Source organism: Scyliorhinus torazame, chromosome 5, assembly GCF_047496885.1.
Source record: "Scyliorhinus torazame isolate Kashiwa2021f chromosome 5, sScyTor2.1, whole genome shotgun sequence".
NCBI lineage: Eukaryota > Metazoa > Chordata > Chondrichthyes > Carcharhiniformes > Scyliorhinidae > Scyliorhinus > Scyliorhinus torazame.
Genome location: NC_092711.1, coordinates 266874304 through 266898560, shown reverse-complemented (window position 1 = coordinate 266898560; position 24257 = coordinate 266874304). Strand labels below are relative to the sequence as shown.

The following is a 24257-nucleotide window of genomic DNA, read 5'->3' as shown; positions in this document are numbered from 1 at the left end:
CAAAGTCACAAACCATACGGACTGTTAACATCCCACAGTTACTAGATCTATACAGATGAGCATATTGGGATTTAACACACTAGAATCACACTAACATTTGTACACTGATAAATGCAACAGTATTAATAGCATTGTCATTGCGATTTCAGTCTAATGTTGGGTGCTTAAAATTTTCATGCTGCAATTGTTGAATTATGGAAGACCCGATCATATAATTATAGATTTTGTCTTCTGTTTCGATCTGTGCAATCCTGGTTATTAACCGATTTGAGATATAAATTAGGAGCATTACGCAAGAAAATGTACTGATACAATTTCAGAACACATTGGGTTAAATATCAATTTCCGGTGGTATGATGGCAGCTAGAAATTGAATAAGCCTTGTGATAGCACGTTTTAACCCTTGTAGAGAAATAAAAGCTTTATATTTCAGCTTTGTATGTATGACAAAGTTATTTGAATTTATTTTAATAAATAATAAGCTCTAATTGCTTTCTGCAGCAAATACATACAGGAATTTACTCACCTGTAACATCAGTGGGAGCAACAACTTAAGAAGTTCATCCTCCCCTGGCCTGATCTTCTCAAAGCATTCAAGAACCCAGGTCAGGAACTCGTGTCTGTCCAGCATTCCATCCTGTAGCCAAAATGAAATAATCAGGGGTATATAAAGAAATATTTTTCATTTTATATTTATAAACAAAGTCAGCTTGCTTCATTTAGCAGAACTAGTATCAAAGTCAAAAGATTGTGAAATTAAGGGCCTCCCCAGGACTGCAGCATATGATCAGCTTCTTTTTTAAAAAAAACAATTGGGAATGCGGGCACTGGTAGAAAATCTGTATTCATTGCTAATCCGTACCTTCCCAAAATGACTTGAGTGGTTTGCTAATGCTTTTAAAAAGGCATGATGAATCATCCATTCTGTGGACTAGAGTTACATATAAATATAGGCCAAACCAAATGGTGATGGCCAGTTCCTTATCCTGAAGAACATGAGTGAATAAGTTCAGTTTTAATGTCAATTTGGTAATTGTCATTGCAATTTTTTTCTTGGAGCTAACCTTTAAATTTCAAGACTTAATTGAATTCAATAACACAACTTCTTTGGTCGGATTTGAACTTCATGACCTCTGAAATAGAAGGAAGTCTTTCATTATATCATATAAATAAACATAAATCTAATTACCAAAACTTAGACCATTCTCGTTTCCAATTAGTACTGCTGTCCCGCCAAAATAAATTTATACAGTTCTCTCACTGACTTTACTTATACATATACAAAGTTTGCACATTACCTGAAACATATAAAGAGCCAATTTTTCATTATATTCCCATTGTTTCATGGCGTGCTCCACTTCAGGCACTGTGGGCTGTACTGGTGTCCCACAATTCTGCGTAGACATCAGTCGATATGACTCAGCGATCTTCTGCAGCTGTTCCCAAAGGTACTTTGTGATGATTTGAGTCCACTCTATGGGAGGAAATTAAGTACCCTGTATTTAGGCATTTCTTCGACCAACATATATTTAAACTCAGTAATAGAATTGTGTCCCAAAGAGGTAGAATATTCACCTATCCATGCACTGTGCCTTGACATGACAACAAATAGTAGTGGCCTACCCAGAGGAAGGAGGAAAACTCAGTTACCTCCAGCCTAATCTTGTTTCTCAATTTATACTTTTAAAACATTGGCAGAAGCATGTAATTTTTATTTTTTGGGTCCCAAAGTGTTTTTTCAAATAAGTACACCAATTGCAATTATAGAATTGTCAACACACACTCCAGAGCTACAGCTGTCGTGTGGATCTGGAGGAAGGACTGTTGCAAAATAATTCATGATATTCTGTTACATAACTGATCATGACACAAAAAACTTCCATCAAACATTTTTGGAATGACAACAATAGATATGAAAACCTAACAAGAAGCTTAGAAAATAGCCCATCTCCACTGAGTAACCTATGATTTTTATGTGCATAAGTTCACACATACAAACAGATGTTTTTAAAGAGACAAAATGCACCAACCATTCAGCAGTGAATTGTACTCTGCACACTGGACAACTGCTAAACAAATACATTTTATTCTTTATTTCTTGATGCTTCAAAAAAAAAATTCTGATGAAGAAATCTCAACTAGAATAAAGCATTGCACTCCCATCTTAAAGTTCAGTTCAAGGATTTAAGCTCAGATAGCCATTTAATAACAAACTGAAAAGCATTCCTTTGTTTAAAAGCTCATATTTTACTGCAAACATTATCATTTTCATATTTAAAACGTATAAATGACGCTGGATTTCTGAAGGAGTTTTAAAAGGGAGGTTTGGCTTTCAGAATCAGGAAGAATTCAATCCTTTCCCACAGACAGCAACTACACCAGGCAGCAAGCCACATAGAATCATAGAACTCCTACAGTACAGAAGGAGGACATTTAGCCCTTCAAGTCTGCAATGACTGTTTGAAAGAGCATCTTACTTAGGTCCACTCCCCCGCCCTATTCCTGTAACCCCCCTAACCTTTGGACACTAAGAGGCATTTTTAGCATGGCCAATTCAACTAACCTGCACATCTTTGGACTGTGTGAGGAAATCGGAGAACTTGGGGGGAACCCACGCAGACACGGGGAGAAAGTGCAAACTCCACACAGTCACCCGAGGTCGGAATTGAACCCAGGTCCCTGGCGCTATGAGACAGCAGTGCTAACCACTGTGCCACCGTGCCTACCTTCACAGCTCTATTTGATATGGAGAAGGAAAAGTAAATATTTTCTTAAAAATAAAGCAAAGTACAGCAGTCTCAAGATGCTATGTTGAGAACATTACGGTTTGCCCCAGCCATGTCATGCTTTGAGCCACTCAAGCAGTCATTTGCATGGTAGAAGGCTCGACAGTGGCAACACAGTAGATCATGGTGTACACAGCAGCCTGGCGTACAAGACAACCCCATAGTTTCACCACCAAAAATCATTATTTTGCACATACTCAGCAAAAGGTCGACATCCCTTTTCAGTGATGAAATGCTATACTCACATTAGTTAGCCTCAATTTTTAACCTCAAAAGTGCTTTTTAAAATTGTACATTTAGTTGGCACATTGGATCAAGGCAGGGATATGGGCTGAGTCACGGAAAAATGCACGTGAGTTTAAGACACATCCACATAGAGCAAATCATTCATGGTATCGCGAGTTATGAACAGCAATGGATCCTCCAGCAAAACAAATTAAGTACGAAGCTGCTTTCAAGCTGATGAGGTTTTGCTAACTTGTCAAATAGCTGTACTGTGAGGGAATTTGGTGTTAGTGAAAAACAAGGGCAAGAATGGAAGAAGGAATTTGCCCGAAAGAAGGTGACCAAGACCTAGTATGCCACAAGAACAGGGCCAGCCACTGGTCTGATCTCGAGAAGAATGGACTGAAATGGGTCCTCAACAATTGGTCGAATGCAATGAGCAGATATGTGCTTAAGTGGGTCAAATCAAACCAAGTCCAGCAAAGATTGTAAGCCAACAGGTGTAATAGCTTCGAGACAACCAAAAGACCTCAATGCCAAGATTACAAATTTCCAGCAATTCATCATAACACATTGGTAAAAACACAAGTACCCTTTAAGTCACATCAGCAACGTGGATGAAACACCCAGAAATGTCAATATGCCCAGAACCCAAACTGTGGAGTAGAAAAGTTTGAAAATAGTTCTAGTGAAAACGACTGGACGTGAGCAGAAAATTTCCTGTCGGCACGAGCCTGCATGGCCGACAGAACAAAATTACAGCCTATGGTAATTTCCAAATGTAAGATCATGCCAAGCATTAAGTTCCCGTTGGAGTTTTTTGTGCATATCAATGACAATTGTTGGGTGGATGAGGATGGAGTGAAGTTATGGATCAACAACATGTGGACTATGTAGTCTGTTGACCTATGTAAAGAAGTCATGCTGTGGAGATGCCGGCGTTGGACTGGAAGGAGCAGTGCTCCGAAAGCTAGTGACTCGAAACAAACCTGTTGGACTTTAACCTGGTGTTGTAAGGCTTCTTACTATGTAAAGAATGCAGCTTATTTATGTGGGACATGCCCAGATCCCATGTAATTGATGAGATCAAGGGGTGGCTGCGGAAAAATAACAGGAGTCAGAGGTTGATGGATCCAAGGTCAGGGGTTGGTCGGGTCAAATCAGGTGGGTCGGCTTGGTTCAGGCCCACGAGTGCAATCGAAAGGTGGTGGTGGTGGTGGTGGTGGTGGTGGTGGTGGTGGTGGTGGTGGTGGTGGTGGTGGTGGTGGTGGTGGTGGGGGGGGGGGGGGGGGAGAGAGAGAGAGAGAGAGAGAGAGAGAGAGAGAGAGAGAGAGAGAGAGAGAGAGAGAAGGGGGAGGAGGAGGGAGATCAAGGTGATGAAAAATACTTTGGGGGATTTACAATAGTTACCCAGAAGAAAGAAAAGGTGTTAGTGCTTCTAATATTTTCTGGGTAACTATCAGTGTTATCCTGGCAGAACCATCCAAATTGTGATTTAAATTGCATTTTCGGATGTTCGTAGCACAGAGCAATTGTCCGAAAAAAGTTTGCACTTCTGGGCAATTGCTGTGCAAACCCTATCTGTGAACCTAAGAGATATTCCCCAGCCCATCTTTGGGGTATCCACCAAATCTAACACTGGGGAGCTCGAGTTAAGGCCCATTAGTGCATCAAGTGTCATCAGATCGTTCAAAAGTGCAGAATATCCAACTCAATGAATGGAGAGGATGTGGATTTGCTGTGGAAGATTGATTCTGAAAGCAATGCCACATCTGATCCAGAACGGGATCCTTATAACGATGTCATAGCCAAAGTGACTCAGAATTAATTTGATGAACTCTTTGCATCAGATGCCAAAGAGAGTGAATTTGACAGTCTTAAAATGCTTTGATTGTGGTTGAAGGTATCATTGTGTAATTAATTTATTCAATAAACCATGTCACATATTTCGATATAACAACGGTCCACAGTGGCAGTTCACATTTCATACTCAACATATGTCGATCCCCATTTTAGGAAGAATTTCTGGAGGCTGCAACGGTCGACTTAAGACACCATAATCTATAGTAACTTTTTTTGAACTTGGATTGTGAAAATCCATAATCAAAATATCTTTCCCCATGTAATTCCCTCAATAGTTATGATTTCTTGAGCTATAGAGGTCAGAAAGGTCAAATGGGCGGCACAACTAACCTGGAAAGTAAACAAATAATTAGAAGTGAAGTGTGCATGGACACTCATTGCGGATAATGGCCACTCAAACAAGGTACAAAAAGAGATTATACCTCAGAAAGATGATGATGCCCTCAGGAGAGGAGCGGAGGAAATAAATCACAGTAAAGAAAATGTACTTCCCCTGTGAACTGCTAATTTAAGGTAAGGTAAAGTTGCCATAGTCCCAGATGACCAGAGGCTGCTTTCTCCTTTGAGGGGGTGAGCTAACCTGAGGCTCACCATACCTAAGGTGAGGGGCAAGTTTCAGAAGGCGGGTCTTCATGAATACTGCTAATTTACAGTTTAACGAACATCTCCACCATGTTGAACCTTTAAAGTGAAATTAAATCAATTATTTCTTCAAAAGCTCTGAACAACAAAACTATATTCAGGATATGAAATGCAGAATCCAGCCTATCAAACATGTTTATTCACATTGTAAACCGACATCAAAAAGGAACTTTTTTTGTTAACCCTACCTATACATGGGTCTATGACGTGACGTTTCTTCATCTTTGTTTCGGTGATAGCAGCATAATAGGCACATGTCATTTTTATCAGCCAAGCAGCTCTCATTACTGGTACTAAGTACTTGGCTAGGTATCCAAATACTTCTTCCTTTTTACTAAATATAGGCACCTGGTGACAAAACAAAAGGTTGAAAAGTTAGGTAAATCCTTAATTCAGCATAAGTTCTCTTAACAAATTGAAATATGGGCTTCCGGTGGCGGCCATGCGAGGGTAAGTCGCGAATTTGGCTGCTCCCACCGCGGGCCCTTTTTAGTAGTTTCAGCGGCTCCTCCTCGGTAAATTCGGCGGGGCAAGAAATGCTGGCAAGGTTCCCCGCATCGGTTTATGGAGGGGACCAGGAGCAGAGCGGCAAAGCAAGTGAGTGCTGAGAAGCGGGTGGAACGGGTGCGGGAACACAAAATGGCGGCCGGCTCGGATCAGGCAGCGTGAGCCCAATAGTCGCGGGAACGACAGGAGTTCCTCAGAAGCTGTTTTGCAGACCTAAAAACGGAGATGCTGGCCCCGATGAAGGCCTCAATGGAGAAGATGGTTGAGATCCAGAAGATGCAGGAGAAGGCGATCAAGGAGTTCGATAAAAAGGTCTTGGATAACAAAGATGAAATACTTGGTCTGGCCGTCAGGGTGGAGGCGCACGATGCCTTGCATAACAGGTGGCAGGAGAGATTGGAAGACCTTGGAAACAGGTCCAGGAGACAAAACCTGCGAATTCTGGGCGTCACTGAGGGTGCGGAGGGGTGGGATGCGAGTGCATTTGTGACCATGTTGCTGGGGACTCTGATGGGAACGGGGGCATTTCCTCGGCCTCTGGAACTGGACGGGGCACAGAGTCCTCGCAAGGAAGCCCAAGACTAACGAACCGCCGAGGGCTACTGTGGTACGATTTCACCACTTCTCAGACAAGGAACGTGTCTTGCGATGGGCCAAAAAGGAGCGGAGCAGCAGGTGGGAGGACAGCGTAATTCGCATATACCAGGACCTGGGAGCAGAACTGGCCAAGAGGCGCGCAGGATTCAATCGTGCTAAGACGGCCCTCCACAACAAAGGGGTGAAGTTCGTGCTGCTGCATCCGGCGAGGCTTTGGGTCACGTATTAAGACAGGCACCACTACTTTGATACAATGGACGAGGCGTGGACATTTATCAAACAGGAAAAGTTGGACTCGAGCTAAAGGACAGCCACACTTTGATGAAACGCTCGAGTGAGGATGTGTAACATGATGCTGTCCTAACAGAAGATTGGGAGTAATGTTAATTGTTTGAGGGGGCTGGGGAGGTGGTTGGAGGGAGCTATGTTATGTTGTTTCCCTTTTTTGTTCCCTGTTTCTCTGGCCATGCTCCCTGCTTTTGCGGAGTTCAGCCGCAGAGGGGGGAGAGGGGCCCTATACTTAGGGCTGCTCTTCAGGCATCTGGAGCTGTTTCTTTTGTGGGGCTGGGTTAGCGCCCAGGGTTTGTTTCTTGTTTCACTGGGGAGGGGGGAAAAAAATATTCTTTGGGGGCTGTAAAGGCGGTTAAATTGGGCTTTTCATAAGAAGTGAGGGGCCTGAATAACGAGGCAACAGGATGATCGGAGTCAGAGGCGGGAGCGTCCGGGGTCAGCTGACTCACGGAAGCATAATGGGGGGAGAGTTAGTGTTAACCCCCCATCCAGGCTGATCACGTGGAATGTGAGGAGTCTGAATGGACCGGTCAAGAGGGCTCGCGTGTTCTTGCACCTAAAGGGGTTAAAGGCAGACGCAGCCATGCTACAGGAGACGCATCTAAAACTCGCAGATCAAACAAGATTGAGAAAGGGGTGGGTGGGTCAGGTGTTCCATTCAGGGCTGGATTAAAACACTAGAGGGCTAGCAATTCTGGTCAGTAAACAGGTGGCATTCGAGTCAGGGAGTATTGTGGCTGATAAAGGGGGCAGGTACATAATGGTGAGTGGGAAGCTGCAGGGGACTCGGGTGGTGCTAGCGAACGTCTACGCCCCAAATTGGGATGACGGGGAATTCATGAGACGCATGCTGGGTAAAATTCCGGACTTAGACTCACATAATTTGATCATGGGAGGGTGACTTCATAACAGTCATTGACCCGGTATTGGACCGGTCAAAGTCTAGGTCAGGAAAGCGACCGGCAGCGGCTAAGGAACTGAGGGATTTCATGGAACAGGTGGGGGGGCATAGACCCATGGAGGTTCGCTTGGTCGAGGGCGAGGGAGTTCTCTTTTTTCTCCCACGTCCACAAAGTTTATTCTCGTATGGAATTTTTTGTTGTGAGCAGGGCATTAATCCCAAGGGTGGAGGGGACGGAATACTCGGCCATTGCAGTCTCTGACCATCCACTGGGTGGACTTGCAACTTGGTGAAGAGAGAGGGCTGCGCCCACTCTGGAGGTTAGATCTGGGGCTGTTAGCGGATGACGAGGTTTGTGGGCGGATAAATAGGAACATCCAAAACTACTTGGAAACAAACGACACGGGAGAGGTAACAGCGACTACGGTTTGGGAGGCTCTGAAGGCAGTTATTAGAGGGGAGTTAATTTCTATCAGATCCCATTGGGAGAAGAAAGAAAGAGCGGAGAGAGAGAGGCTAGTTGAGTAGATACTCAGAATAGACAGGAGCTACGCGGAGACCCCCGAGACGGGGCTACTGAAGGAGTGCCGGAGACTGCAGGCGGAGTTTGATCTGCTGACCACAGGGAAAGCGGTAGCACAGCTGAGGAAGGTTTAAAGGGGCAGTCTATGAGTATGGGGAGAAAGCGAGTAGAATGCTGGCGCACAAACTTCGTAGGAGAGAGGAGGCCAGGGGTGTTAGGGATAAGGAAGGTAACCCAGAGGAGGTGAACAAAGTCTTTAAGGTGTTTTATGGTAAACTGTATGAGTCAGAACCCCTGGCGGGAGGGGAAGGGATGAACCAATTCATGGACCAATTGAGGTTTTCAAAGGTGGAAGAGGATCTGGTGGAGGGACAGGGGGCCCCGATAGAGTTGGAGGAGATTGTCAAGGGCCTAGGGAGTATGCAGTTGGGCAAGGCTCCGGGGTCGGACGGCTATCCTGTAGAATTCTACAAGAAATTTTCAGAACTGTTGAGTCCACTCCTGCCAAGGACCTTTAACGAGGCTAAAGAGAGAGGGACCCTCCCCGTAACAATGTCACAGGCCTCGATCTCTCTCATTCTCAAACGGGAGAAAGGTCCGCTACAATGTGGGTCCTACAGGCCGATATCGCTCTTGAACGTAGATGCCAAATTGTTGGCCAAGATTTTGGCCGCTAGAATAGAGGACTGTGTCCCAGGGGTGATAGGGGAGGATCAGACAGGCTTCGTTAAGGGCAGGCAATTGAACTCCAATGTACAGAGGCTCCTAAACATTATTATGATGCCCTCAGAAGGAGGGGAGGCAGAAATAGTGGCTGCGATGGGTGCAGAGAAAGCCTTTGACCGGGTGGAATGGGAGTACCTGTGAGAAACGCTGAGAAGGTTTGGATTCGGTGAGGGGTTCATAGGGTGGGTCCAACTACTATATCAGGCCCCCGTAGCAAGTGTATGCACGAACAGGGTGAGGTTGGAGTACCTTAGGCTTCACTGAGGGACGGGGCAGGGATGCCCCCTCCCCCCGTTACTATTCGCCCTTGCAATAGAGCCGTTGGCCATAGCGCTGCGGGCTTCAAAGAACCTGCACAAGCTTAACCTATCCCGGCTGGTAGAACAGATATAGGGGGACTTTAAAAGGTGGGACATGCTCCCCCGATTTCTCTAGCGGGGAGGGTGCAGACCGTTAAGATGACGGCCCTCCCCAGATTTTTGTTTGTCTTCCAGTGCCTTCCCATCTTCATCCCTAAGTCCTTCTTCAAGCGGGTGAACAAGGTCGTTTTGGGATTTGTATGGGCAAATAAGACCCCGCGAATACAGAGACTGTATCTAGAGTGCAGTCGGGGGCGGGGTGGTGGTGGGCTAGCGCTGCAGAATTTTTGCAGCTACTACTGGGCGGCTAATATAGCCATGATTAGGAAATTGGCATTGTGGGAGGGGTCGACGTGGGAGCGGTTAGAGGTGGCCTCATGCAAGGGCACAAGCTTAGGGGCACTCGTAACAGCACCTCTGCCGTTCTCGCCGGTGCGCTACTCCTCAAGTCCGGTGGTGGCGGCGGCACTAAGGATCTGGGGTCAGTGGAGAAGACATAGGGAGGTGGAGGGAGCCTCAGTTTGGACCCCGATACGCAACAATCACAGATTTGTCCCGGGCAAGATAGACGGGAGGGTTTCAAATCTGGCATAGGGCAGGTATTAAAAGGATGGGGGACCTGTTCGTAGACGGGACTTTTCCCAGCTTGAAAGCGCTGGAGGAGAAATTTAATCTGCCCCCTGGGAATGCCTTCAGATACCTTCAGGTACGCTCCTTTCTAAAAAAACAGGTGGCAACATTTCCGTTACTACCCCCACATAGGACACAGGATAGGGTGGTCTCCGGCACCTGGGTAGGGGAGGGGAATGTATCGGACATCTACCAAGAACTACAGGAGGCGGAGGAAGCCCCAGTGGTGGAACTTAAGTGCAGGTGGGAGGAGGAGCTAGGCGGGGAGCTGGATGCGGGCCTGTGGGCGGATGCCCTAAACAGGGTGAACGCCTCTTCATCATGTGCCAGGTTTAGCTTAATCCATTTTAAGGTGGTCCACCGGGCACACATGACGGAAGCGAGAATGAGCAAGTTCTTTGGGGTTGAGGATAGATGTGTGAGATGTGCGGGAAGCCCAGCAAACCATGTCCATATGTTCTGGGCATGTCCGGCTCTCAAAGGATTCTGGCAGGGATTCGCTAAGGCAATGTCCAAGATCTTAAACATGCGGGTGGTGCCGAGTCCAGAGATAGCGATCTTTGGTGTGTCAGACGATCCGGGAGTTCAGGGAGCGAAAGAGGCCGAGGTTTTGGCCTTTGCCTCCCTGGTAGCCCAGAGACGGATCCTTTTAATGTGGAGGGACTCAAAACCCCCGAGTGTGGAGACCCGGGTTGGATACATGGCTGGGTTTCGCAGTCTGGAGAAAATAAAGTTTGCCTTGAGAGAGTCCATGACGGGGTTGTCTCGGAGGTGGCAGCCATTCCTCGACTTTCTGGGAGAGCATTAAAATGTCAGCAGCAGCATTCTGGGGGGGGGGGGGGGGGGGGCGGGGGGGAATGTTGAATAAACTTGTTTTCTTTCTTTATATAATGTTAACGTTCACCTTGTTTTGTTAAATGTTGTTAATGGTTATGTAAAAACTTTTGTTTTAATAAAAATCTGAATAAAAATAATTTTTTAAAAAACCAAATTGAACTATGACTATATGTAACAATGAGTGGAAGGTTAGTGACGGGATGGTGGCTTGCAGAGACAAAAAGTCCAGATTTTTTCAGGAAGGGGTGATAATGTGCATTCAAAACAAGGGGCAGATGGTCAGCATGAGGCCCCAAGAAGCATTGTTGGGTGGTTGGAAGGTGAGCGTAAATAGGGTGGGGAAAATAGAAGGTGCCATACATGGACAAGCTGAGATCAAAGAGGTGAAGGGTGGAGTTAGGAAATACAATTTGAAAATGCCATAGGTTCAGGACTAGACTCCACCTTGGAAGAGGTTTGGCTGGTGAACAAGGCAAAATTAGGGATACAACAACTGAGCAGATCATCGCAACTTTAGATGTCCATGATCTTCTTGTATTTGTTGCTGATGGTGCTGTAGATAGGAATGTCATACGATGGGTTTTAGTGGAGAAAAGGAGCTGGGAGTTATAAAGGCAAAATATTGCAGATGGAGTTCTGAAATAAAAACAAAGTGCTGGAAAAATTCAGCAAGTAGGGCAGCGACTGTGGAGAGAGAAAGAGTTAATGTTTATTGTCCAATATGACTCGCCTTTGGAACGGGAGCGAACTGAGAGTCACATTTGCTTTCCAGGATCATCAAGGAATGAGGTGCAGATGCCGTAGAATAGTGTATGGACCAAATGCACGATATGGCCCAGCCAAAATTGGTGATGAATGATTCAACTAGTTGTTTGCCAGTGATGTTCAATATGTACCCCTTGGACTTGAAGTGAAGATAGGGTTGCAACGATAAATTTATCATAATAAGAGAGATTTTACTCGAGACAGCGGCACTAAATGTGGAGGTGAAGGAGCACTTAAGCAGCTCAGTTGCAACAGAAGTACCCTAATGAATGGAGGCCAAAAGCAGGAAACTTAAATGAAAGTGCAATTGTAAAAGAGGTTAGGGGTGGTTGGTTAAGGTTTCCCCAGCTGTGCAAGCAGAGGAAGTGGAGTTGGAGGATAGCAAGTGCGGGTCACAAGGAACATAGAAATAAAGGAAAGGTCATCAACCTGAAATCGTAACTCTGCTTCTCTCGCCACAAATGCTGTGAGACTTGCTAAGCATTTCCACCCATTTTTGTTCTATTTTACTTAGGAACAGGAATATGTAGGTCATTCAGCCTCTCAAGCCGGTCATCATTTAATTAGATCATGGCTATATTATCACTGAATTCCAATTTTCCATCTTTGCTCTATGCCTCGTCATCCTTTACCCAATAAAAACTGTTAGTTCAATTTAGAAAATTTGAACTGGCACAACATGAACTTGTCTTTTGGGGGAAAGAGTTCCATATTGGGAAAATATAAGACAATGGGACTAGCTGAGGACCAAATGGCCTCTTGCTATGGTGTAAACATTATATGATTTTATATTTCCACTGAGAACAATTTTAAAGGAGAAGTGAGATGATGAGATGATTAGATGAAATATACTAGAAGAGATGAGTTGAAGCAAGGTATAACTGTCACTGTGGCAGTTTGAGTGGCGTAAAGTGGTACAGAGAGAGAGAGACTTCAGTGACAGAAAAATTGTTGCCACTGTGAACCAAGTTCATGACGTCACTAGAATGGTCTACAATACAGCCATGGAGAGCAAGGAAGTTAGCAGAGAGGTGCGGTGATTGTTGATTCACTGGCATAGCCCTAAGGAGTAGTAATAAATGGAATGAGTGTAACAGGACAGAACATTGGCAAGGTTATCTGAGGTGGAGAGCTGGCAAATGGAGAGGACAGACGATTTTGGATTGCTGCTCATAAGGTCGTGCTGACTGATGCCTCAATAGAGCCTTTGCAGAATACAGAGCCCCACAGAAAACAGCAATAGGTTTAGCCAAGGGGAAAGCCTAACAATGCAGCATGGTGAGTAGGATAGCAAAAGAATAATGATAATCGTGAATAGGAATTAGAAAAGGCAAAGTACACAAAAAGAAATAACAGAAAGATGGCATGACAGGTAAGAAGGCCCAAGAGGAGACATGGGAAAAAGGAGGGGAAGCAGGGCAGGGGTTTAAAAGTAAAGTAGCCCATAGGGCAGTCAAAACATGATTTCAAATAGACAGTAAAGGAACCAGAGTTAAATAGCAATGTTTAGAGCAATTTGGGAAGTACAGTTAGTTGGGGCAGAACAGTTATTCTGCAGTACAGGAAGAAGTTAACAATTTGTCGTTAAGAAGTGCACATGGGCATTAAGATTTATAATATATCATTGACTGACTGACAGATAACCTTGACAGGGACAGAGAACCGTGCCAGAAAATAGGCTGTTTTGTAATGGTACCTCTTTGGCAGTCTCAGATCAACTGTATGGAAATTCCATTACCTTTCCTCCAAGCGTCTGACAAAGTGTTATTTAATACCGATCAAATTCTACTTTCCCATAAACTTGGTTTTATTCATAGGCACAAAATAGAGGAGCATTGATGCCTTGGAGCGTGTATATTAGAGACCTTCAAATAATAAGAATGTGACAGAGGAAGTAGTTTGCAGGCAAATTCAGAACGACAAAGTACTGATAGCGGGGTAACTTCAATTATCCTAATAGATTGTAATAGGGCAAAGTGGGGGAGGAATTTTTTGAATGTGAGAATTTTCTCGGATCAGTGTATTTCCAACCCAATGAGGAAGGAAGCAGTGCCTGATCTAGATCTAGGAAATAAAGTGGGGCAGGCAGAGCATGTTTCAGTAGGAAGGAATTTAAGGAACAGGGATCACATCAGGTTTAGTTTAGTTATGGAAAAAGACAAAATACAATCAGGTGCAAAAATACTTAATTGGAGGACGGCTAACAACAGCAATGTGGGTGACTCTTAAATGCCCTTGAAATGGCATAGCAAGCCACTCAGTCCAAGGGCCATTAAGGATGGGCAATAAATGTTTGCCAAGCCGGTGACACCCAGATCCTCTGCACGAATGAAAGAAACAAAAAAGAAACGTAATCCATTCCAAGGGACTTCATTTATATGGATAGATCTGAAAAGCTGGGATTGTTTGCCTGAAGAACTATGAAGATGAAGAGGAAATTTGATAGAGGTGTTCAAACTCATGAGTGATTTAATAGAGTAAACAAAGGGATACTATTTCCAGTGGCACATGAATCAGCAATCAGAGGGCATGGATTTAAGACGATGGCCAAGAACCAGAGCAGATAAGAAGATTTTTTTTCTACAGCGATTTTGTATTCTGGAATGCAATGCATGAAAAGATGGAGGAGGCTGAATCAATAGTAATAGTCAAAAGAGGCTGGATAAATAATTCAAAGGAATAAAATTACAGTCTGACAAAGTAAGTGGAGTGAGTTTAAATGGACAACCGAACCAAAGTGTTGGCGTAGGTAGGGTGGGTTGAATGGCCTCCTTCTGGGTGGTATCATTCTATGATTGCCGTACCAACAAGTTCTATATCCTTCCTGATTTCTATAATCCGAAATATGTCTGTTTTTTTCCCAGCTCAAATGCACTCTGTGGTTCATAGTAAGCAGACACTTTTCAGACCAGCTGATTAGGCACTGGAGGATGCTTGGATAAAATTCAACAGGCCGTGTCCTATCTGATCCTAGTGATTAAAAAACATTAAGCTAACTTAGTGTGTTTACCATCAGTAGCATCAAATGAGTCCAAACAAAGTTGCTGAATTAAATGCTTTGATTGAAATAGAAGCCTACAGATATCATTATATTGGTGCATATGAAGGAAAATAGATTTCTAAAGGGAGTTAAAAGAAAAAAAGCATCAGTGATTGGCTTAGTGTCACACTTACAAATCTGAATTTTATCAGCAGCTAGGTAAAGGTACTATGGATTGGCTATGTTCCAACTTATGATCTACCTGACAAAGCAAAACGGAGCATTATTATGGGACTGCAATTCAAACTATTACCACTGGGGGAGCTGGTCAATGAAAATTGACAATGAGACAATTACATCCATATAAACTTAAGTCTGGAAAAAACAGTGCATCAAAAGAAACTTACCTTTTTTGCAAGTTGTGTTAATGGTTTGGTTCCAGATAGATCAGTAAACCAGTTATGTATTGAAGGTTGGGATCGAGCTGTGACAAGCCAGAAGCTGTCCTTCTGATTAACCTGAGGCTTCCTTTTGCCAGTATCTGGAAATGTGTTACATCGCAACTTTTCAGCAATTATACTGCTAAAGTAGGAGCTGATCTGCAACAAAATTTGATAAAGACTTGAGTGGGTTCAGTAACGCAAGCACTTCACTGATTTGTAAATTTGTAACAAAGTGGCTGTATTTGTGAAGGTCTGGAAGGAAACACAAAAACTTTTTCAAATGTTTTATTAATCTAAAATTAGTTTACATTTGAATCTCTGACTCATCTCCTTTCTCTAATCTTATAAATTATTTTCCTGGCTCTTCTTTAGGCTCTTCCCCACTTTGAGTCATTCTTCAACGAAAAATTGTGCTCATTGCCACATCTATCCAATGGTTTCAAATGGATGATCATACGGAGTTTTTTCTTTGCAGTATTAGAAATGTAGATCACATTCCATAGAAACTGTAGAATCCCCACAATACAGAAGGAGACAATTCAGCCCACTGAGTCTGCACCAAACCTCCAAAAGAGTACCTTACCAAGGCCCACTCCACCGTCCACCCCACCCTCTTAACCTAACCTGCTCATAACTGGGCACGAAGGGGCAATTTAGCACAGCCAATTCACCTAACCTGCACACCTCTGGACTGTGGGAGGACCCAAAGGAAACCCACACAGGCAAGGAGAGAACATGTAAACTCCACAGAATCACAAAGGCCAGATTCAAACTCAGGTCCCTGGCACTGAGGCAGCAGTGCTCACCACTGTTCCACCGTACCGCTCTCATTTCTAGTACAACATAAAAGTAATCAAAGTTCAGTTCTTATCATAGAAAGAATTCTTCTTTGCTGTAAAATTTCACATGTCAGTTAGATCATCTTGATGGGGAAGGTGTCCCCGTCTCTTGTGGTGCAGACGCAAGACTTTGGTAGGTTTATCAGATGTAGCTTTGACTGCACTATCTTACTGATCAGTAAATAACATGAAGTGAAAAAATTAATTATGAAAGCAAAATTTTCCCTAAAAGTACAATGTTTTTCTTGAACATTTAACCCTGGAGCGCTTGTACAGGAACTCAAAAGCAGCAACCTTTGGACTGAGTCCATGTCGGAATTTTCATCTTGCTGACTTTTGGGTTGGGCGATTCAAGCCGGACAAGGGAAAAGCTAAGCACCCAAAGCCAATAAGCAGTCGGTACACCACTGCATCAATTCAGTGCCTCGTCAATCTAGCTGTTATTTTACTTGAATAATTATAACTAAAATCCATGCAGGCCAGTTTATAAATTGTCTGGTTTGCACTTTCTCCAAATGTCTGTGGGGATCTCACCCCTTCAACCCAAAAAAGATGTGCAGGGTAGGGGAATTGGACATGCTAAGTTGCCCCTTAATTGCAGAAAAATAATTGGGTACTCTAAAATTAAAAAATTATAATAATTGAAAGATAAAATGTCTGGTTTTCGGACATAGCCGGTTTCGCATATGAGGATTTGAGACACTATACGTGTTTTTGTTTATATTTTAAATTGTAACATTCAAAACTAGCAATGCTAATGCATACTTCCTTAATCATCCATTTGATTACAAAGAACAAAGAAGAGTACAGCACATGAACAGGTCCTCAAGCCTGCGCCGACAATGCTGCCTGTCTAACCGAAAACCTTCCACACTTCAGGGGTCCCATCCCTCTATTCCCATTCTATTCATGTATTTATCAAGACGCCCCTTAAACGTCACTATTGTACCTGCTTCCACCACCTCCTCCGGCAGCATGTTCCAGGCACACGCTACCCTCTGTGTACAAAAACTTCCCTCGTCCATCTCTAAACTTTGCCCCTCGCACCATAAACTTATGTCCCCTAGTAATTGACTATTCCACCCTGGGAAAAAGCTCCTGACTATCCACTCTGTCCATGCCTCTCATAATTTTATGGACAAAATTTGTCAGCTAATTGGGCAAGATCCCACACCACCCCTGCCCCACGCTACATGACTGAGTGGCAACAGGGTTGGCCACTCTCGTGTATCCTGAGCCTTCATTTCGGTGCAGGCATTCACTCCAATGCCTTAACGTTCACTTGTCAATAGACCCTTCAGCACAGAGCCAAGGATTAAGAATAGTATATCACTTTTCTATTACTAACCCCAAATTCAGAAAAAAATGTTCTCAGTTATAGCACTTTACACCTTAATCAGGTTTTCGGTTATAATAGATACATTCTTAATTGTACAGCCCATTAATAAAAGTCGGGTTTACTCACAGCAGACTTTGATAAACACTCTTACCTTGCCAGGATTAAAATTAACATTTTTTGCACTACCATGTTCATCTCCAGACACTGCAGGTTGATTATTAAAGCCTTGCTTGACATTCAGGGCTGTCAGCTCATCCTGAAACAAGAAAGGACGAGTAAGTGCAGAGTGCTACAGCCAACAAATATGCACAAAACACAAGCTTTTTACTAACTTATATATTCTAAGAATCTACATAACTGACCTGAAAGCAGCATTTTTTTTACTGAACAGTGATGAATTTAATCAATTTATATATTTCATTTCAAAATGCTATACTGCACTACTTTGGTAAAATTATGAAACTTTTGTGTGTGTAAATTTAGGAGCACAAAAGAAAATTCAAATTAGATCAGAGAAGTAGAGATTATTCAGACACTTGGGATTGGTTTCAAAGTGAGCCAAAACAGTTCTCAGACTTTTTCATCTCTTGCTCAATGGTCTACATTACAGAGTGATCATACTTCAAAAGCACTTTGTTGGTTGTATAGTATGTTGGGACATCCAGTGATCATGAAAATATTTACACAAACACAAGATTTTCTTTTCTTTCTATAATGTCACTTCTGAACCTGGTCACAAGATTTTATGACTATTTTTTTGTTGATTGGATCGTGTGTGATTTGCAAAAGGAGTTTTCATTTTTCACCTTCAGCTAACTTACTAGCTTGAGTCCAGTGTGGCTTTCTTTCTGCAAGATAACCCGGCTGTAGATAGGGCTTTCAACTAAATATTTTGGGGAGGGTGCAGTTGTATGGAAAATTAGATCAAATAGGGTCGGAAGGCACTGTAGAATCTGTGTGGGTAGAGTTGAGGAATAGCAAAGGACAAAAGACCCTGATGGGAGTTATGTACAGGTCCCCAGTAGTCAGGATGTGGGCCAGAAAATAAATCAGGAGATAGAAAAGGCATATAAGAAAGGCAATATTACAATAATCATGGGAGACTTCAATTTGCAGATAGACTGGGAACATCAGGTTGGTAGTGAATCCCATGAAAAGAAATTTGTGGAATGTCTACAAGATGGTTTTATGGAGCAGCTTGTGACAGAGCCCACTAGGGAACAGCAAATTTGTTGATGTGTAATCATAGAATTTACAGTGCATAAGGAGGCCATTCGGCCCATCGAGTCTGCACCGGCTCTTGGAAAGAGCATCCTACCCAAGGTCAACACCTCCACCCTATCCCCATAACCCAGTAACCCCACCCAACACGAAGGGCAATTTTGGACACTAAGGGCAATTTATCATAGCCAATCCACCTAACCTGCACATCTTTGGACTGTGGGAGGAAACCGGAGCACCCGGAGGAAACCCACGCACACACAGGGAGGATGTGCAGACTCCGCACAGACAGTGACCCAAGCCGGAATCGAACCTGGGACCCTGGAGCTGTGAAGCAATTGTGCTATCCACAATGCTGCCGTGCTGCCTAGTGTAGGATCGGTTCAGTGGTAGCACTCTCACTCATGTCAGAAGGCTGTAGACTCAAGGTCAATGTGCGTCTTAAACTCAATGGCAGGTTAAAATCACAAGAGACCTTTCATTGTGCTGGGCTCAACAACATGGTGTCGCTGAATAGCCATCTAAGATGGTGTCCTGCATAGGATTCTGGGAGAATTGGCAAGTTTAAGGACAAGCAGGCTGCAGCTGAAATAAACATTGATGAATAAACTGCAGCCCAGACTCTCCAATACACAGGAAAAAGGCCACTTCCTGGCCATCCCAGGGACAATAGAACTATCATGTCAATCATACTCATCTACCAGACACAATGGCACCTGCATTCCTTATTTGGAAGGGCCTACGTGCCCCAGACACCTACAGACATGGTCGGTGAATGCACGCCCTCAATTAAGGTGGCAGGCCCTGATTGAACTTGATCGAGCAGGGTGATTGAACCCTGATCGATTAATTTGTAGCATCCCAGGGCTCGCCCAAAAGGGCGCAAAATCAATGAGGTTAAAAGGTACTGCATCACCCCAGAATCATTCTCTGCAGCAGCAACGGAACAACGGTGACCTTCACCAGTCAACACGAGGAAGACCATCACCCTACCAACTGAAGGAAGACCAGAGCCAGGAACAGACCAGACCAAGGCATTACAGGATTCAGCACACAGATAAAAGCCAATATCTGTTTAGTACTTGCTAGTCACTCTGAAGTTAAGTCAAGGACTCATATGAACTTGTAGTACTCTGTAGTATAACTTATGGTGATGGTGTGATTGTTTAACTATAACATTATATGATTGCAAATAAATACTGTTTGATTTAAACAAGCAGGCATTTGTCCACCATATATGGGTTAAGACACACTGTTGTAGCAACAATGGAGACTATCCTCAAGAAGATTCAACTTAAGGTAGGTTGGCCATGTCTTCTGCATGGATGACTACAGAATCTCCAAGCAAATCTTCTCACTGGGAACTGTCTCAGGGCAAATTACAGCAAGGTGGTCATTACAAATGTTACAAGGACACATTAAAACACAGCTATACGATTGTCTGCATTTCAGGCCACTTCTCCTGGGAAAACATTGCAGTCAGCTAGCCCACATGGAGACAGGCACTGAAATATGGTTCAGTAGGCTTCAAGGAACCAACTCCGTCAAGGGGTCTGCCACCACCAGAACTCGAGAATACTTTCCACACTGGCACATCAGTGCAATACCAAGAGACTGCTACATTTTTAAGGGTACAAATTTTCAGATGATATGTTAAACTGAGCTTTGAATACAAACCCAAGTGTATAAAGGATCTTGTGGCACTACTGGAAGAGTATGGCATCATTTGTCCCTCAATCAATATCACTACAACAGATTAATTGCATTTTTATCTTATCTGCTTGTTAGACTTTGTGGGAAATAGCTGCCTTATTACTGACAAAACAAATAAATGCACTTCAAAAATAAAATCATTGGCTGGGAAGCACTGCAATTTCGAGGATAGAGAAGATATTTCACAAATGTAACATTGTTCTTTCATAACTATGACTTTTCCAATTGGAAATTTGTGAGATAACCCTCCGTCTACCATTAGTGGAACAGACATCAGCCATTTACACCACTGCACTCTAAGTTCCCTTCCCACACCTACAAAAGCCTGCTCCAAACATAATTCCTCAACCAGACCTTTCGCTACCTCTCAATGCTTCCTCAGTTTCTCAGTGAATACACCAGCTCATCAAACGTACTCCACCATTCAAATAGCTCACGGATGACTTGCACTTCAACTCCATTTACCTACCTATTGCTTCACATCCCTGATGCCTTCAACTAACAAAAATCTCTCCCAATCTTTTAAGTTCCAATTGTCTTAACATCCACAGCCTCTTGGGAGGGAGCTTTCCAGATTTATATTCTCATATGTGTGAAAAACACTTCCTAACTTCATTCCTGGATTTCTTGGTTCTAATTTGAAAATTGTCTCTTGATCTTCCCACCAGAGGAAATAGTCTCTCCATATTGACGCCATTACATCCTGTGACCTGTTCCTTTTGTGAAATATCTTGGGACATGTTGCTATATTAAAGGAACTCCCTAGCCAGCCATTGTGATTAAGGATTTGGTCTCTGAACTCTTTATAAAAACTCAGGAGTTCCCTTGAACTCTGCCCTCTCTCCTACTCTGCCCTTGATTTCACAAAAATATCTTGAGGCTAATAAAAATGTTTAGTTCGTTGGTGAATCTGACATAATAAATCACCCATGAAGATCAGAATTACTAAAGAAGAAACTATATGTGCCAGAGTACAAGACATTTTTGACAAATGGCTGCAAAGTCAAACAGTGATAATTTTACACATATATATATATATATTGTAATTTATTTTATATTTCAGACTGATTAAGGTACAAAAGGATTCCACTGCATCTCGACAAAACTGGATTCATGCTTCCTCCCAATTTGGTGTCAATACGATAATGAGTTGTTGGCCTATTTCGCTATACTACTAACTCCTTGGGAAAGCCCTGATGGCTAAGATTGATTCTCAATGTGTGCAAAGTTAGTTTATCAATTATAGAGATGCTATAATTGGTCTTGGTGGGTAGAATTGTCAATGGTTCTTTCCTGAGCACTACTTTTAAGTAACCTTTTCTGAAATATACTTGCAAATGGGTCAACATATGGCTTCTCGGTGATAATCCCATGATCAAACTGCCGGCCAAGACAGGCAGTTGCAGTTCGTGTCTGAATAAGGGGTACTTCATGAGGGAACAGAGGTTGCTCAATGTCTGTGACAGTTCTTGGTGCAAGAAAGAAACATAAAAAGGCAAATTCACTGGGCAGCACGGTGGTGCAGTGGTTAGCACTGCTGCCTCACGGCGTCGAGGGCCCGGGTTCAATCCCGGCCCCAGGTCACTGTCCATGTGGAGTTTGCACATTCTCCATGTGCCTGCGTGGGTTTTGGGGATGTTGAGGCTAGGTGGATTGGCCACGCTAAATTGGCCCTTAATTGGAAAAAAAAATGGATAATCTCAATTTTATAAAAAGGCAGAATCACAACGCATGCTAGCTATTCTATGGCCAGCACCAATTAAGGATCATTACTCGGGAACTGCCTTAACAGTTATGTTAGGATTATGGACACCGTTGTGGCTATTACTCTCAGTAATTATAGTGCTTCAGTATAGCTGTACCACAGTGACAGCTTCACTGTGACGAAATTCATGTGCCAGGTCTTGATAGAGTATTGATTTATTGATGTATTCATTGTTTTAGGTGCTAATTGAATGCAATTAGTGGCGAGGTAAAATTATTAAAAGTGTCATGACTGTGAGAATCCAGTCATTGTTTCACATAATGAATTAGCCATTATATTCCAGTGCCTTGAGTGTGGGAATCCAGACATTGTTTCAGTCAATGTTTCACATGGTGAATTAACTATTGTATTCCAGTGTATTCAGCAATAAGAATGTACCAACTAATCAGTTACAGTAAGGTCTCTGAGCCGAGTTGTAGCACAAGAAACATATCCAGTAATTGTCCTAAGACTGCGCTTGCAGATGCTGAGCTAGTCTTGATAGGCACCAGTCAATCTTAAGTAATGTCCAATGTTTGATTAATAAATCATCTTCTAAGTAACAGACATCCTTTTGAACAAACCGAGAGGTCTCATCTGAGAATTATAAACTAATTAAAGTAAATGAGGGATTAAACCAGAGCTAGGAATTCCCCTAAAAGTAGGGCCTCGAGGTCAAGGTCTTGATCCTGACTTCTTGAATCATCTATCTGTTTGTTTGTGTTTAAAGTGATTTTTTATATTTTATGCTTTTTGCCATGTGGTCAACCCTTTTATGTATCGTTCGATATTCCATTTCTACAGTTCTGATTCAGTTCTTAACCAAGTGTATTTAAGTGAATAATTAGCAATAAAATCGTATTTTGATACCTCCAATCAATCGGACTATTGACTTTTGTTAGAACGTAAAATAAGAGCCCCAACAGTCTAGTCAAATATTCACTGGAAGATGGCTTAATTTGGGGGTGAGATGATGTAGAACTAGCAAGCATCCAATCACATCACTAACTTTGCTCAATATTTTGAGACCAATGTGCTATAGGAGAAATGGGAATTAAAATAATATGTTTTGTTACTTCAAATTGCTTCCAAAGTAGATCTATAATAATCAGTACCTCACCACTATGCGCATCAGGCAAACACCCTGTTCTTTGAATGGTGCCATAATATCTTGAATATTCATCAGAAGAGGAAGAGAATTAAACATTGTAAATGAATAACAGTACTCCAACAATGCAGCACACCCTCAGTGTTGTGCAGCAATGTCAGCCTATGTTTCGTGCTGATTTTATTTTCACATAAGCAAAGCTGGTTGGTGACTGAATTTGTTTTGGTCAGAAGAAATGAAACAAATATTGAATACACCAGAGTTAAGGCCAAAGAACTAAAATGCCAAACCTGCAGGAAGACATGCACCAAATTTAATATTTTGTGGTTGACAATAAATCCAATATATTAATCTAAATTATCTGATTTTACCAAACTAGCCAAAATACTAATGTACAATATTAACACTCTACCCTAGTTAACATTCCAACATGTACAATTCATGACTACAAACTTTTCAGTTTATACATATAGCTCAATTCTAAATTGGTTAGATTCCCAGCACTTAAACCAAATCAAATATACAATTAAGCATATTAAATTTGCAGCAAACTACCCAGTCTTCAGAACAGTGACCACGACACCACACAACCCTGTCATGGCAATCTCTGCAAGACGTGCCAGATCATCGACATGGATACCACTATTACACGTGAGAACACCACCCACCAGGTACGCGGTACATACTCGTGCGACTCGGCCAACGTTGTCTACCTCATACGCTGCAGGAAAGGATGTCCCGAAGCGTGGTACATTGGCGAGACCATGCAGACGCTGCGACAATGAATGAACGGACATCGCGCAACAATCACCAGGCAGGAATGTTCCCTTCCAGTCGGGGAACACTTCAGCAGTCAAGGGCATTCAGCCTCTGATCTCCAGGTAAGCGTTCTCCAAGGCGGCCTTCAGGACCCGCGACAACGCAGAATCACCGAGCAGAAACTTATAGCCAAGTTCCGCACACAATGAGTGCGGCCTCAACCGGGACCTGGGATTCATGTCGCATTACATTCATCCCCCACCATCTGGCCTGCGAAATCCTACCAACTGTCCTGGCTTGATACAATTCACACCTTTTTAACCTGGGGTTACCCCATCTCTGGATCTGTAAGGATTTAATCACCTGCTAATGCTCGCATTCCTAGCATTGTTTGGCATCTTTGAATTTGTCTATATGTGTGTTTCTGGAACAGACCTTTAATTCTGTGCAGTATTATAA

The 24257-nt window shown here is 43.0% G+C and overlaps 1 protein-coding gene across 1 annotated transcript in view; it reads right to left on the bottom strand.

Moving 5' to 3' along the window:
• The window catches only part of med12 (mediator complex subunit 12), a 225697-nt gene that overhangs the window by 180254 nt on the left and 21186 nt on the right, over nucleotides 1-24257 (bottom strand). The window contains exons 2-6 of the mRNA XM_072505518.1: nucleotides 17405-17509; nucleotides 15040-15231; nucleotides 5705-5864; nucleotides 1299-1474; nucleotides 527-637 (exon numbers count right to left, since the gene is read on the bottom strand). Coding sequence (XP_072361619.1) covers nucleotides 527-637; nucleotides 1299-1474; nucleotides 5705-5864; nucleotides 15040-15231; nucleotides 17405-17509 — 744 coding nt within the window. The remainder of the gene's footprint in view (nucleotides 1-526; nucleotides 638-1298; nucleotides 1475-5704; nucleotides 5865-15039; nucleotides 15232-17404; nucleotides 17510-24257) is intronic.